Genomic DNA, 12,227 nt, shown 5'->3' on the forward strand with positions numbered 1-12,227 from the left:
AAAGAGGCACGGAGCGTTGCTCTCTTGTTTGCTTGCTGTAGCAAAGTCAGTGGTCTATAAACCTGGTGTTTTTAGGAGCGAGGTGGGAAAACCCAGAACCCTCTGTAGTCCTTGACACAGTTTCATAAAGGAACATTTGACCAGGTAAATCAGTCTGTAAAGGACTGAGGCCACGACAGCATATGTAAGAACGGAGAAAGGCACCCACTATTTCTGTGCTCGGAGAGCGCGTCTTCCGACTGCTCTAACTGTAACTTTACAAGATCTGACCCTCCATATAAGCCAATAAAATCCAAAAGCTAATCCCACCCATTATCCCGAGTCTAATCCCAGGGCCCTCGTGATAAACATCAGGAGTAGCACCTTCAAAGGAGCAGGGATGTGAAATCCAGGCCGACAACTGCGCCTCTACCCAATACAAAACTTCCTTGGCTCCAAAGAGCCATTACCCCTAACAATTCCATGAAAGGGAGTTCTTGCTGAGCTAGGCAGGCCACAAGTTATGATGGCAGTGATGGACCTGCATGCTCCTGCCATAGCTGCTCTGCAATAGCTCTCCGTGGCAGAGGAAATTGCTTTTCTCCCTGGCCAGTCACAATCCCTCTGTCCACCAGCCACCTATGTTTGCACAGATACACTGGAGATTTGCAATGCAGACTGGCTGGGTAGGACAAAGACAATGACAGGACAAAGTCTCCCATGGTATCAGAGCTAATTCCCAGACAGGAGTAGGCCGCTGACTCTCCTAACTGAACATCTCCACATATTTGTACTTTACAATTCCCCAAAGTAGGCGAGAGAATCTAGCCTATTTAGGTACCGTTTCTACCAGCAAAATGAGATGTCAGTTTTTACTCTGGTATCTCTGTCTCCATTTTTAATCAGACCCAGTGTCTTCCCCAAAGGGATTATCTTCACATCCCCGTGGCACACGAACATTTTTAAACATACGGCTCGCTCAGTTTTAGTGTGGGCTGCACAAATCGAACCTGAAAGGGCCCCAAGAGGGGAGAAAAAGGGGAGGGTGGAGGGGGAGAAGGAAAGGGAAGGTCTGAGGCTAAACCAGTCCTGTTATTTTTATATCCAAATTATGTAAACGAGAGAAGTGTTGAGAGAAATTTTAATTTGCTAATCATCTCTCAGGTTAATTAGTAGCAGTGTGCATGTGAGGGACAGGACACCCAGTAAACTGACCCTGGCAATGATCAGGAAACCCAAAGGCTTAGGTCTTGCACCCAGGGGCAAGCGCAGTGACAGAGAAGCATGCTTGCATTCCTAAATATATAAATATATATATATATCCACAAGGAAGAAGAAAAGTAAATGATATTTAAAAATAAATCCAAACCAAACCAAACAAACCAACCAAAAGGAAAAAAATAAAAAGAAAAAAAGAACAAAACCAAAAGAAATAAAATTTAAAAAAAAAAAAAAAGGCTGGCTTGTCAGGGGTTGGGGACAAGAAGGCTCCGGTGTGTGTACTTACATAGAGGTCAGCACCGTAAAATCCGTCCTGGTAAACCACACTGCAGAAAATCCACACAAAAACAAAAAACAAAAAACAAAAAAACAAAAAACAAAAGAACAGAAAAACACATTCCGGTTATTGAGGACGGCAGCATGCACATGCGTTTTACACAGGCAGGTGATGTATGAATCCACAACCTGGGCTTTTGGCAGGAGCAAATCAGCAAGAGAATGTGTATGTGTGTGTGTGTGTGTGTGTGTGTGTGTGTGTGTGTGTGTATGCGCACGCACGCTAGACGGCTCCAAGTCATCTTCCGCGGCATGCAAAAGGCGAAGGGGCGGGCAGAGGGGGAGACAGTATGCGAAGGATAGAGGGAGGGGAACCACCACCTCGTACGATTAAAAATGAGAGTCAAAAATATCTGATGTCCTGAAGAAGAGAAACACGGGTTTAAAAACCTCCGCTCTGGTTATTCTCCTGGAAGGACTCTAGTTACCCCCTAAATGTATTGGAAACATTGGCTTCATGAAGTGGGTTTGCGAAAATCGAGGAGCCCCTCGGAAGGCATCCCACGGGGGCTGGAGTCACCTATGTCAGAGGCACGTTTCAAGAGCTGTGTATGATTACGTATTTGGAGCTCCATCGGGCTGCATGACTTTGTTTCTGACATCCATACATCACCTGCTTTTACCCTGCACATTAGACATGCGATAAGATTCGGCTGATCACACAAGCATGCAAAGTATTATTATTCAGCATCTTAAAGAACCAATGCAACACCTCAGGAAAACAAGTCAATCAATTCTGATCAAAGTAAACACAGAGAAATGTAATTAAAAAGAAAAAACCAAAAATACCCACAATGCATTGCTTTCACAAGCAGAGATAATGAGCTAAAAAGGTTAGGTGACTGGTCCAAGGTTTGAGAATTGAAAGGTGCAGTGGGAGTCCCTGGTAGTAACAACCTATCCTGTAGCAGAGAGAAGCAACTGACAGGGTTTCCGTGGGATGGTGCTTTTTCTGCTTTAAGCCATAGTTTTCTTTCTCTCAGAACTTCGAGCAGGAAAACTGTTGAAGCCGGAGCCTGGGGTTCCCAAAGAGCCACTCTTACCAGAGCATGTGCCAGCCTTAAGACTATGCAGCTCATTTTGGGGATAGGGGTTGGGGAAGGATGAGGAAGGAAGAGAGGGGATGCCCCCCCCACACCCTTCTGAGTTCAGCGTGTGCTTTGTACTGAAGAATTTCCTCCTCCTTTGTCCTCTGGATAGCTCTGCACAAACTCACTCTAAGCTTTAAAAAGCATTAGCCCCACCATCTGTGATGTTCATGGATCTGATGTGCATGACTTACCAGTAGCATTAAGGAAAAAGAAAGTATGGAACACTAGCTTTTCTTTTGACTATCGTTTTTAACTCGTCAGATGGAATGTGAAATGCTGCCAAGAGCCTGCCACCCTCAGGCACCCACCTATTGTAAGGCACGCACACACGAAAAAAAGCCCAGCGGATCTTGTCAAAATTCTGCATGCTATTACTAAAAAATAAAATGAAATTAAAAAAGAAAATCCGTTGTAGTGTTAGCTACTGCTTGAAAAATTTAGTCTTGCTGCCTTCCCAGGAAAAGTACACTCCATTCCCAGTGAACAAAGTTACTACGGTCTCCAAGAGCGCTGGGAGCAGGTATGAAGATAGAGACCCTTGTTAGAGGAAGAAGGGAGCCACTTCAGCAGGGAGAAGCAGGCCATGAGATCATGTTTGTTGAAGCTAAATTTTTACAACCACATAACAAAGAATTTGGCTCCCCGGGCAGCGACTTACATTGCTGGGTTCTCTATCTAGGACCGGGGGTGTTTTAGCAGTGATACTCCACCTGCTCCTGCAGGAAAGGCAAATGCATGACAGAGGAGGTGACTGTTGGTTTACGAACAGGTTAGCAGTTTTAACAGTTATTCCAAACACAATCAAGTTGGATAAATATAAGCATTATCACATTGGATCGGGTCACTACACCTGTAACTTAGAATCCTGTCAGAAAGAGATGGTAGCATCATCTCTCCAGAGAAAACTGCAAGGAACGCTAATAATAGGCAAGAGTAAGACTTCCTGAGTCCAGCCAACCAAGTACAAGTACATCCTCCGTCTCTCCTTCCCTTAGGACTTGACTGACACTGACTGCCAGGGCTGAAATTTAGCAAGGTTTATTTATATGCTCGAATATCCATATTTGTGATTCCTAATGCTAGCAAAAATGGAGAGAACTCATTTGGTTATGCAGACTGACCAGAAGCATAAAGCACTCCAGTAAATCTCAGTGGCACCTGCAAAAAGCCCACTAGCTCAACTAAAAGACAATTACAAGGCAAAAGAAACACGCTGGTTTTGTAAAGCAGCCATCATATTGCTTAGGGATACCAACAGCCCACTGTGTTGTAAAAGGAACCAAAAACCCCACTCTAAATCCCCAAAGTTCCTTCTCGCCTTAGATCTAGTCAGATGTTTTAGATCTACTTTTGGCTCTGAGTCAGTGAAGCCTCTATATAGCTACACTCCTAGGCAAATTATTCTTTGCTGTGGGAAGCCTACTCTTCAGATAGATATTTACTGACCATGAACAAGTCAATGCCTATCCTACAGTCTGAGAAATAAAATTGATCAAGCCTACTAAGTTTTGAGAGTTTTACAGTGGGCAAGAGTTTTTTCCAGATTGACTTAATTCTTACAGCTTTTGGCCTGAAGCGTAATTTGTCAGCATTCTGGTTTAGAAAGTACAGCTGCTACAAATCAGGGCAATATTCCAGTACAGGTTTTACTCATGCTACGTACCAGAGGTTATAACATCTCCTTACTTCTACTGAACGCTGCTTTGGTTATAAATTGAAGGTTGCGTTTGCATTCTGAGGTCAGGCTCAGGTGACTATCAAACATTCTCTCCAATGCTCTGGGCTTTCTGAGGTATGAAGAGCCTTCCCTGGATAAATGTCCATGCCCATACATAAAGTATGTACATTCCTTGCGTGCATTAGTAAATCTCGCTTTGAGTTCTTGAAATGAATGTTAAAACTATTAAGAATGATACAATTTCTTGCACCTTCCCCTGAAGTATCTAGTACTACATCCTGTCAAAACGGACCCTAACCTGAATGGCTCTCAGGTCTGATCCAGTATGCCAATCCCCATGAGCTTTTATTAATCTACCTTCTGTATTTCTTGAATTCTACTAAGCTCTCAAATGCTGTGATACCACTAAGTTCTGTAACTTAAACACCACTGAGGTTTGTGAAAACCAATTCCGTTTACACCAAAGTTTGAGTTCATCTGCAGCTTACTCTACTGTCCTCTTCCACATTACTCACTATGTCTTGATCACTCGTATTGCTGACTGTTCTAAAGATGCCGTCTTTCCACTGGCCAGGAAGCAAGCACCTGATGCAAGAGTAAGGTGTGAGGAACGTGTGCCTGCCTCTGACTCCACAGAAGCCAGCAACACCCACACAGAGTGGTGGCTGTCCTACGGGTTACTGCAACATGGAACTGAATAGCACATTTTATATTGTTCCATGAGGAATCAAATTCCCTCTACGAAATATCTTAAAGAGACTCAGATTACGATGGCAACAAACATCAGAATTAATTACATCCCAGTGCTTGGGACTAGGGACAGTTCTGGGCCATCTGTGAACCCATCTCATTTACCAATGCCCATGAAGACATGGGATCAGTAAGCAGGGTCAGACAAACTCGACATAACATGAGTAAACACAGTCATGGGACAGTATTTGGAAAGGATAATCACTGGAGCCTGGCCCATATTCCAAATGAACCTTTTAATTGAGGACTCGGGCTGTATTTGTGTTGAAGACAAGCCCAGAGTCCCTCCCAGTGCACTGCTCGTGACAGTCTCTTGCTAGCAATGCTCCAGCTGTTACTCCCAGGGACGAGGAGCACAATTCCGTCTCTCTGGTGCAAGTATTTCATATTCTGCTAGACGGCAGCACTTAGCTCAGCTTGGCTTCTCTGCTGCACTGCAGAGCATTTCCTAATAAAACAGGACTGAGTCATTTTTTAGAGCAACGGACAGACAAGTCACAGGTCAGAGGCTACGATAAGAGGATACAGAATATGCACTAGTGACACTGAAACGCTACAGGTGGCAAAAAGGTGGATCTGAAAACCCAGAAGAAACACTTTGTTTGGAAGACCAACATGTTCAGACAAGAGTTTTCATTTAAAGTCTTCCAGTGAATTAAGTACAAACATTGCTATGTTTGCCAGAAAGCAAAGCTAGACAGATATGCAACCACTGCAGCTTGCTTCCTTGAGGTAGACTTTACAAGTATCAGACTGGGCTCTGAAATGAAAGAGTCACAGTAGCTCTTCACCACTTAATCTGCTACAGAAGGTACTGAAAGCTTATCCAGAATATACTGGGCCAGCTCCTTGCACTGATGTGTGTGGTTTCCACCTCCCTTTTTTGTAACAGATTTATAATTCATTTTCTTCCCTTCTGGGGCTAGTCTAAAGGGAAGAAAAATCAGTACACTTCTGCGTTGGAGGACTCATTCCTACTCCTAATTCTTTCTGAGAATGTTGCCTGGAAAATATGGCAAGTAAAATTCCAGAGGCAGGTAATATGAACAGAGCATCCTCAGAATCAGAAACAAACAAACAAAAGAAGTTTGGAAAGGATTTGCTGACTTATTTGTCATTCCATCGCACTTAAATAAACAAAAGCCCCAAACAAAACTCAAGTACAAACCTAGCTCCCAGTACTTTTAAAGAGCTGAATACTCTGTTGTAACAGCATCTATTCCCCAGCATTACTAGTGAAAAGTCAGAAGGCAAAGAATGTTAAGGCCACCCATTCACCGTTGCTTCACACAACAGTTAGCAGAACGCTGCACTTCCTCCCTACACCCCAAACACTCCCAGCTTCAAATTAATGGACTTGATTAATCTTTGTTTTAAACCTTTTTAAACCGTCTCCAACAAAGAAAGCAAATCCATTGTGGGTAACTGGCTCTTCTGTGTCCTACTGCCAGATGGTGAGGCACGAAGGCAACGGATAATATTCCTCATTCCTGGATATGAAAACGCACATGGAGTGCAAAGAGCAGAACCTTTTCAGAAATTTTAGACCTTCTCTTTGTGTCCTTCTCAGCAGCACTGTAGCATATTGGGTCAATGGATGATGAATACCACGTAGACAAATTGAGAGATTATGAGAAGGAATCCAGCAGCGCTTTAAGCTGTTGTTGCAAGGACTGAAAATCGTTTCAATCAAGAACTTAACACGGAAGAATTTGGATTTGCCCCCAGCGGATGCCACCGTGTGCAGAACGCTCTGGCACTAGCAATATCCTGACTCTCACCATCCAGACAATTGTAGTTATTTTTTGGTTAACCGATTAGCTGTTTGACACGGTTGTGCAGAGCACTCTGCTCTGGTGACCAGTGCTTACCCTGGGTACGCGGGGATGGCTGTGGGAGGTACCGCCCGGACTGCCCCGTACACTGTCCTTCCTCGGCCCCTCAGGTGGGCTCCCCGAAACGCGGCTGCTGTGGTGGCTGCAGTTGGATAGGGGAAGCCTGGAACTGTAAAGACAGACACGGCGGAGGGTGAAAAGGATCCGAGCTGCTGCCCAGATAACAACCGTCTACTTCAAACAAAGTGACACAATAGCTCCACAGCGGTGGGAGGTTTTGCATCAGTCCTGCAGAGGGGCATGCTTATAACCCAGCAAGCATCCCATACATATCTCCTGCTACACCATAGCCTTTGGGGGAAGAGGGATCGCAGAGAGGTTTGGCATGCAAGAGGTTAATGCTTTGGGCATGCCTCACCCACCACAAACAGGGTACCAAATCCCCCCACCTTCTGACACCGCCATGCAGTCTGGTTAGAGACTTGAGAAGCGCAGAGAGTTACTGTCAATGTAGCAGGCGGCTCTTCCAAAACTGCAGAGGCTCTTTAAAATAATTTGTCAAGAGGCCCTTAAAATCAACCAACTTACATCAGTCTCTTCCCTCCTTTCCCCTCCCACTCTTTGCCACCCAATCCTCTGTATGTTCATTTTAAAGCCTGAAAGACAAGATATCCCATATAACAGCAGCAGAAATTTCCCATAAAGTGCCAGTTTACTGAGAGCCCACCTTCGTCTAACCAGCATGACCAACAACTGGCTCCACAAATAGCAGGGCCTGCTTTGTTAATGCTCTACGCTGGAGTAAACTGGCTCGTGACAAAATGATGTAAAACCTCAGAGGCATCTGCAGACACGTAACAAACAGATACCAAGAGGAAAGGAGTCCCAGGGCGCAAACCCAACCCAATGTGTGTCCAGTTGCATGCCACCAGGGCCCCTGCAGACTCGCGGCTTAGCAGCTTGTATAATATGTACTTTAGGGATTTGTCCAGTTGGTTTCCTTGATTTCAAAAGGAGGAGGGGGGCAAGGGAAAGGCCTGTTCTTCACACACACCCTCCCCTTGTTCTGCAGCCTCCTCATGGCTCAGAAAGACCCATTCCACCAGTAAGGAAACACACTGCAGATGAACAAGTTACAGCAGCTGCATGGTATGCTTCGGCTCAGGGTAGAACTCATTCCTAGCAAGACCCATCCTTTCAAGTATATATTATACAGACTGGAGAGAAGAAGGGTAAAAGGTCATCGTTAACTCAAGCACAGTAACAGTGATAAAGACAGGGGCGAACGGGGGCTACTTACTGATTAAAGGAATGTAAGTGTTAATACCCCCCCTTCCTGACAGGGGCACTGCGGCGTCATTGCCCAGCGAGACATCTGCTTGAAAGCTGGATGCTAGTTCAGTTTTAAAGAGAATAAAAAACAAAAACACAAAAAAACAAACGTAAAAAGGTTATAAAGAAACAGCAGACTGAGAACATAAACAAACACCACTGCAGTTAAATGGCAGAAGTGGAAGTGTCTACTTAAGCTCTACCTGCATATAACTCAGGGCCGTACACCGCTCCAACCACAGGACTCAACTTCCAACCTGAAACAACAAAGACTGCAGTGAATGCCAAAATCTACACCAAGAGAAGGAGCGGGCAGCGTGGGTAGGGGGGAACGGTCTCTTGCATGCGCCCCAGCTTCACATGCACAGCTCTTTCCAATTTCTGCTTCGCCTCAATCCCCCTTGGTGTAGATGGAGGCCAACTGCCTTTTTCTAATGTCAAGTTCTAGGTACAGGTTGCTGTGTCGGAGGGAACAGCAAAACATCAGCTGATCCGCAGCAGGCAAAGGCCCCGCTGAGGGAATGCCAACTGCCTTATATGCATATTCGCCAGGAGCATCACGAGACCCTGCCTTCTCTGCACCAACCTCACTGCCAGTTCCTCCGGCTCCTCCCTGCTCTCACCAGGAATGCTGCGGATCCAAAATCTCTCTAAAGCCACCAGCTGGGACCGTGAGCCTCCACAAGGCAACATAAAGTCTTGAATTCTCAAAACACCTCGTTGCTAAAGATCCACTAAAAAGCAACAGTGTCTGAATTTCCTCACTAACTGAATTACCTGACTGTGGCACAGAAAAGCAATTCAGCCTACTCATCTCTCATTTTCTCCACTCTATTAATTCAAGTATTTCCTGTATTTTCTTTATGCTCCTTTTCAGGTGAAAGCCTTCCCAGAGGACTCATTTTAATATCATCTGGATAATTGTCAAGAACTGCAAACCATCATACAAAAATCTACAAGAGAAAAGGGCTTAAAAAGTCATCACTGGGGTACGAGGAAGAACACATTTCCAGTCAGATCTAGAAACCTGGGTGTGTCCTTCCTGCCACCTTTCTACTGGGGGAGAAAAGGGGTGTAAAGCTAACAACACGATCTGGGTTGGCTTCCACAAATGACTCCTTTCAGGAAAGACTTCAGCTGTTCAGCTAGCAATCATACAGCTATTTTTATTTAAATAAACTCATACCCTTTCTCTGTCTCAGAGCCCTGATGCACTTATTGCACTTCAACACCTCTAACCAGCCTAAAAACCATTATCAACAACTTTGCGAACCGCAGCCCATCAACACCACCCCTTCATCTGCCAGCAGTGTATCAAGAGATGCAAGGCACTCTCCCTGCACAAGACTGGGTGCGCTGCTGCTGCTGCTTCTGCACTGGCCACCTTGATGGCAAAATATTCAAGTGAGTGGTGGCAATGAGAGGACTGGGATCAATCCTCTAATAACGGTCATATGACAACCTCTCAATAAGCTTTAAGTCCAGCCTAACACTAAATATCTTTGCGCAGCTCTAAACTGGCTTTAAATTGCTGGTAGCAAAAGCAAACTATTCCTGCTCATCATCAGGGTCTTACGGGTAAGCCAAGCTTTGTTACCAAACAGTCACACGCATTTTCTGCCTTTGTTTTCAGTTCAACACAACATGGCTGCGCTGCCTTTTGCAACAAAACCTCCTGGTTCCTTTCACACACTAAGACTCAAAATCCCAGCCCTTCTGCCTGGCCCCGTGTGCCCCGTTCAAAATACGATTTATTTGCCAAGAGGCATGCAACAAGTCACTAGCAGAACCCAGGTAAAGTCCTTGTCTTCTGACTTCTGTCTTACGTTGTAATCAAAACGGACTCTCACACTAGCAACTACCTATTACGCAGCTTCCTGACTCACTGAAGCTGTTTTAGAACACTTTCAGGACAAAAAGAACTTTTCTGCCTGTTTCTGGACAAAGACTCAGATTGAACACTTTTATCAAAGCAGTATTATGTTCTGCAGGGAGAATAAAAACTTTTTATGCAATATATGCCTAAGCAATGAATTTACTGCACAGACAGAACTGCCAAGATATCCCGATGAAACAGGATTCTTCATTACACAAACAACTTGGTCTTTCTCTATTCAGGTTCACTGGAAAATGACTGAACACAGGCACAGTCTGTAACAAAAAATGAGCTAACAAGCAGTGCAATGTCTCTTGTTTTCTCAGCTACTTGGGGACAGATGTACTTTTACAGTTCGAACCCAAACTGAGATACATCCAATTATGTGTCTTAAGTCAAGCTTCTGCATTCATATGCAGGTGTCTATATGATGGCAGTGAGACTTGGGAGTATTGCACATCTCACTGTATGGCATCACCTTGCAGTAGTTACAGGCAACCCATCAGATCGTGGCTTCTTTATGCAGGGCTTGGCCACATTAGGCATGTCACCACCCCTTCTCTGTCCTCATCTGTAAAATGGTATTCCTCCATAAATGCTTAGGGTAGTACTGAGGAATAGTTCTATAAATTAGGGTTCTTGGGGTTTTGTTGTTTCTTTGGAGATTTTATTTAGTCATTGACTTTTCCCTTTCATCTTTCTCCAAACCTTTCAGCTCACCATTAGCACAAACAGCCTTCCTTACCATTTGCGTAAGGTGTGACCATCTTCTTATTGGTCATCACTCGCGCCGTGGCGTTGTTGACCTAAAAGCAAGAAAGGGAAGGAGGGGGGGGAGGGGAAAGGGAAGGAAGCACAGGACATTAGGGAAAACGCTGGAAAACTCTCAGATACCACACACACACGCACACACTATGCTTCTCTGAGCAAAAAAAATTTAAAAAACAAAAAAAAAATTAACTAATTTTACAAAAATGCAAAATCTTTAAATTACTTTTTAACAGTTGCCATTTAATTATAAAAGTTACAGCTAAACGTGGCACTTTAAAATTATGCATTAAACACAAGGCCAACGAGAGTAAAGTGCAGATTCTCCAACGCCCTGCCACCCCTTGGCTGCGTGATTCTTTTCAGCTCGCTGATTGAAAGGGCAAAAACTTTGTGGAGCTTTTGTGCGGGTTCTGTTTGGGAGGCAGCGATAACTTCTTCAGCCCAGGGCTGGAGAACCAAACCAAGTGATGCACAAGTTGACTTGTTTTTCAAGCTCACCACTGGGATTGGGGCTCAGCAGGCCACTGGTAGCCATACTTTTTAGATACAAAGAGGTAACCTTGGGTCCAACAGCTTTAGATTTGAACACCCAAGGCTTGTGAGGAGGCTTCCAGAATGCCACCAAGCAACTGGACAGCTTCAACGAGTTCCTCTCCATCATTTTCAGATCTTTCTCTGGACTAATTTTTTGCCTTGTCACCAATCTCAAGGAGCAAAAAGAAGGAACACATATCAATGGGTCTTTTGTTTTGTTTTGATTGTGCCCTCCACCCTCTTTACAGAGCTCTGCACAGTTCCAAGCAGTTTGGTTGCTCAAGCAAGTGGGGTGTTACCACAGAGATGGTGCTGATAAAGAAAAGATGGACCAGTTTGGAAGCCAAGTTACTGCAGCCCCGTGTCAGACAGCCTCAAAGTTCTTGCAAGGAGGGTGAAGTCTTTATACAACAACAATAATTTATTTTAAAACCCATGCCAAATGGGAGATGAAGTCAGGACGAAGAAGAAGGGGTTTTTTTTCCTTAAAAAAAAAAGAAGATATAAAAGTAAAAGCTGCCTCAGGCCCTTGAAACTTTCAGATGGTGAATGTATGCAGGGTGGAGAGTCTGGAGCTACATTTTACTTTCGTTTCAGCCCCAAAACAATAGAAACATTTCACATTTAAAAAGAAAGAATGGGAAACAACAATGATGAGACTGAGAGCATGCAAGTTAAAACACACACAGATAAAAGAAAGAAAGAAAAAAAAAACAAACCACAATTGATTCAGAGGGTGGGGAGGGGAGGGGGGAGGAGATAGGGGTCTCACAGACAATCATTAAGATGGAGCGAGTGCCTGAAATCAGCTGCTACAGCAGAGT

At 44.4% G+C, this 12,227-nt stretch overlaps 1 protein-coding gene across 5 annotated transcripts in view; it reads right to left on the reverse strand.

Moving 5' to 3' along the window:
- Positions 1–12,227, reverse strand: part of RBFOX2 (RNA binding fox-1 homolog 2) — a 176,427-nt gene that overhangs the window by 15,221 nt on the left and 148,979 nt on the right. For 4 of the 5 annotated variants that reach the window (XM_062011942.1, XM_062011933.1, XM_062011965.1 and 1 more), the window contains 5 exons: positions 10,844–10,904; positions 8,426–8,479; positions 8,191–8,283; positions 6,927–7,059; positions 1,487–1,526 (listed from right to left, as the gene is read on the reverse strand). In XM_062011942.1, the coding sequence (XP_061867926.1) occupies positions 1,487–1,526; positions 6,927–7,059; positions 8,191–8,283; positions 8,426–8,479; positions 10,844–10,904 (381 nt within the window). The remainder of the gene's footprint in view (positions 1–1,486; positions 1,527–6,926; positions 7,060–8,190; positions 8,284–8,425; positions 8,480–10,843; positions 10,905–12,227) is intronic. The other variant, XM_062011952.1, reaches the window with a different exon arrangement.

The sequence above is a fragment of the Colius striatus genome, chromosome 1 (assembly GCF_028858725.1).
Source record: "Colius striatus isolate bColStr4 chromosome 1, bColStr4.1.hap1, whole genome shotgun sequence".
NCBI lineage: Eukaryota > Metazoa > Chordata > Aves > Coliiformes > Coliidae > Colius > Colius striatus.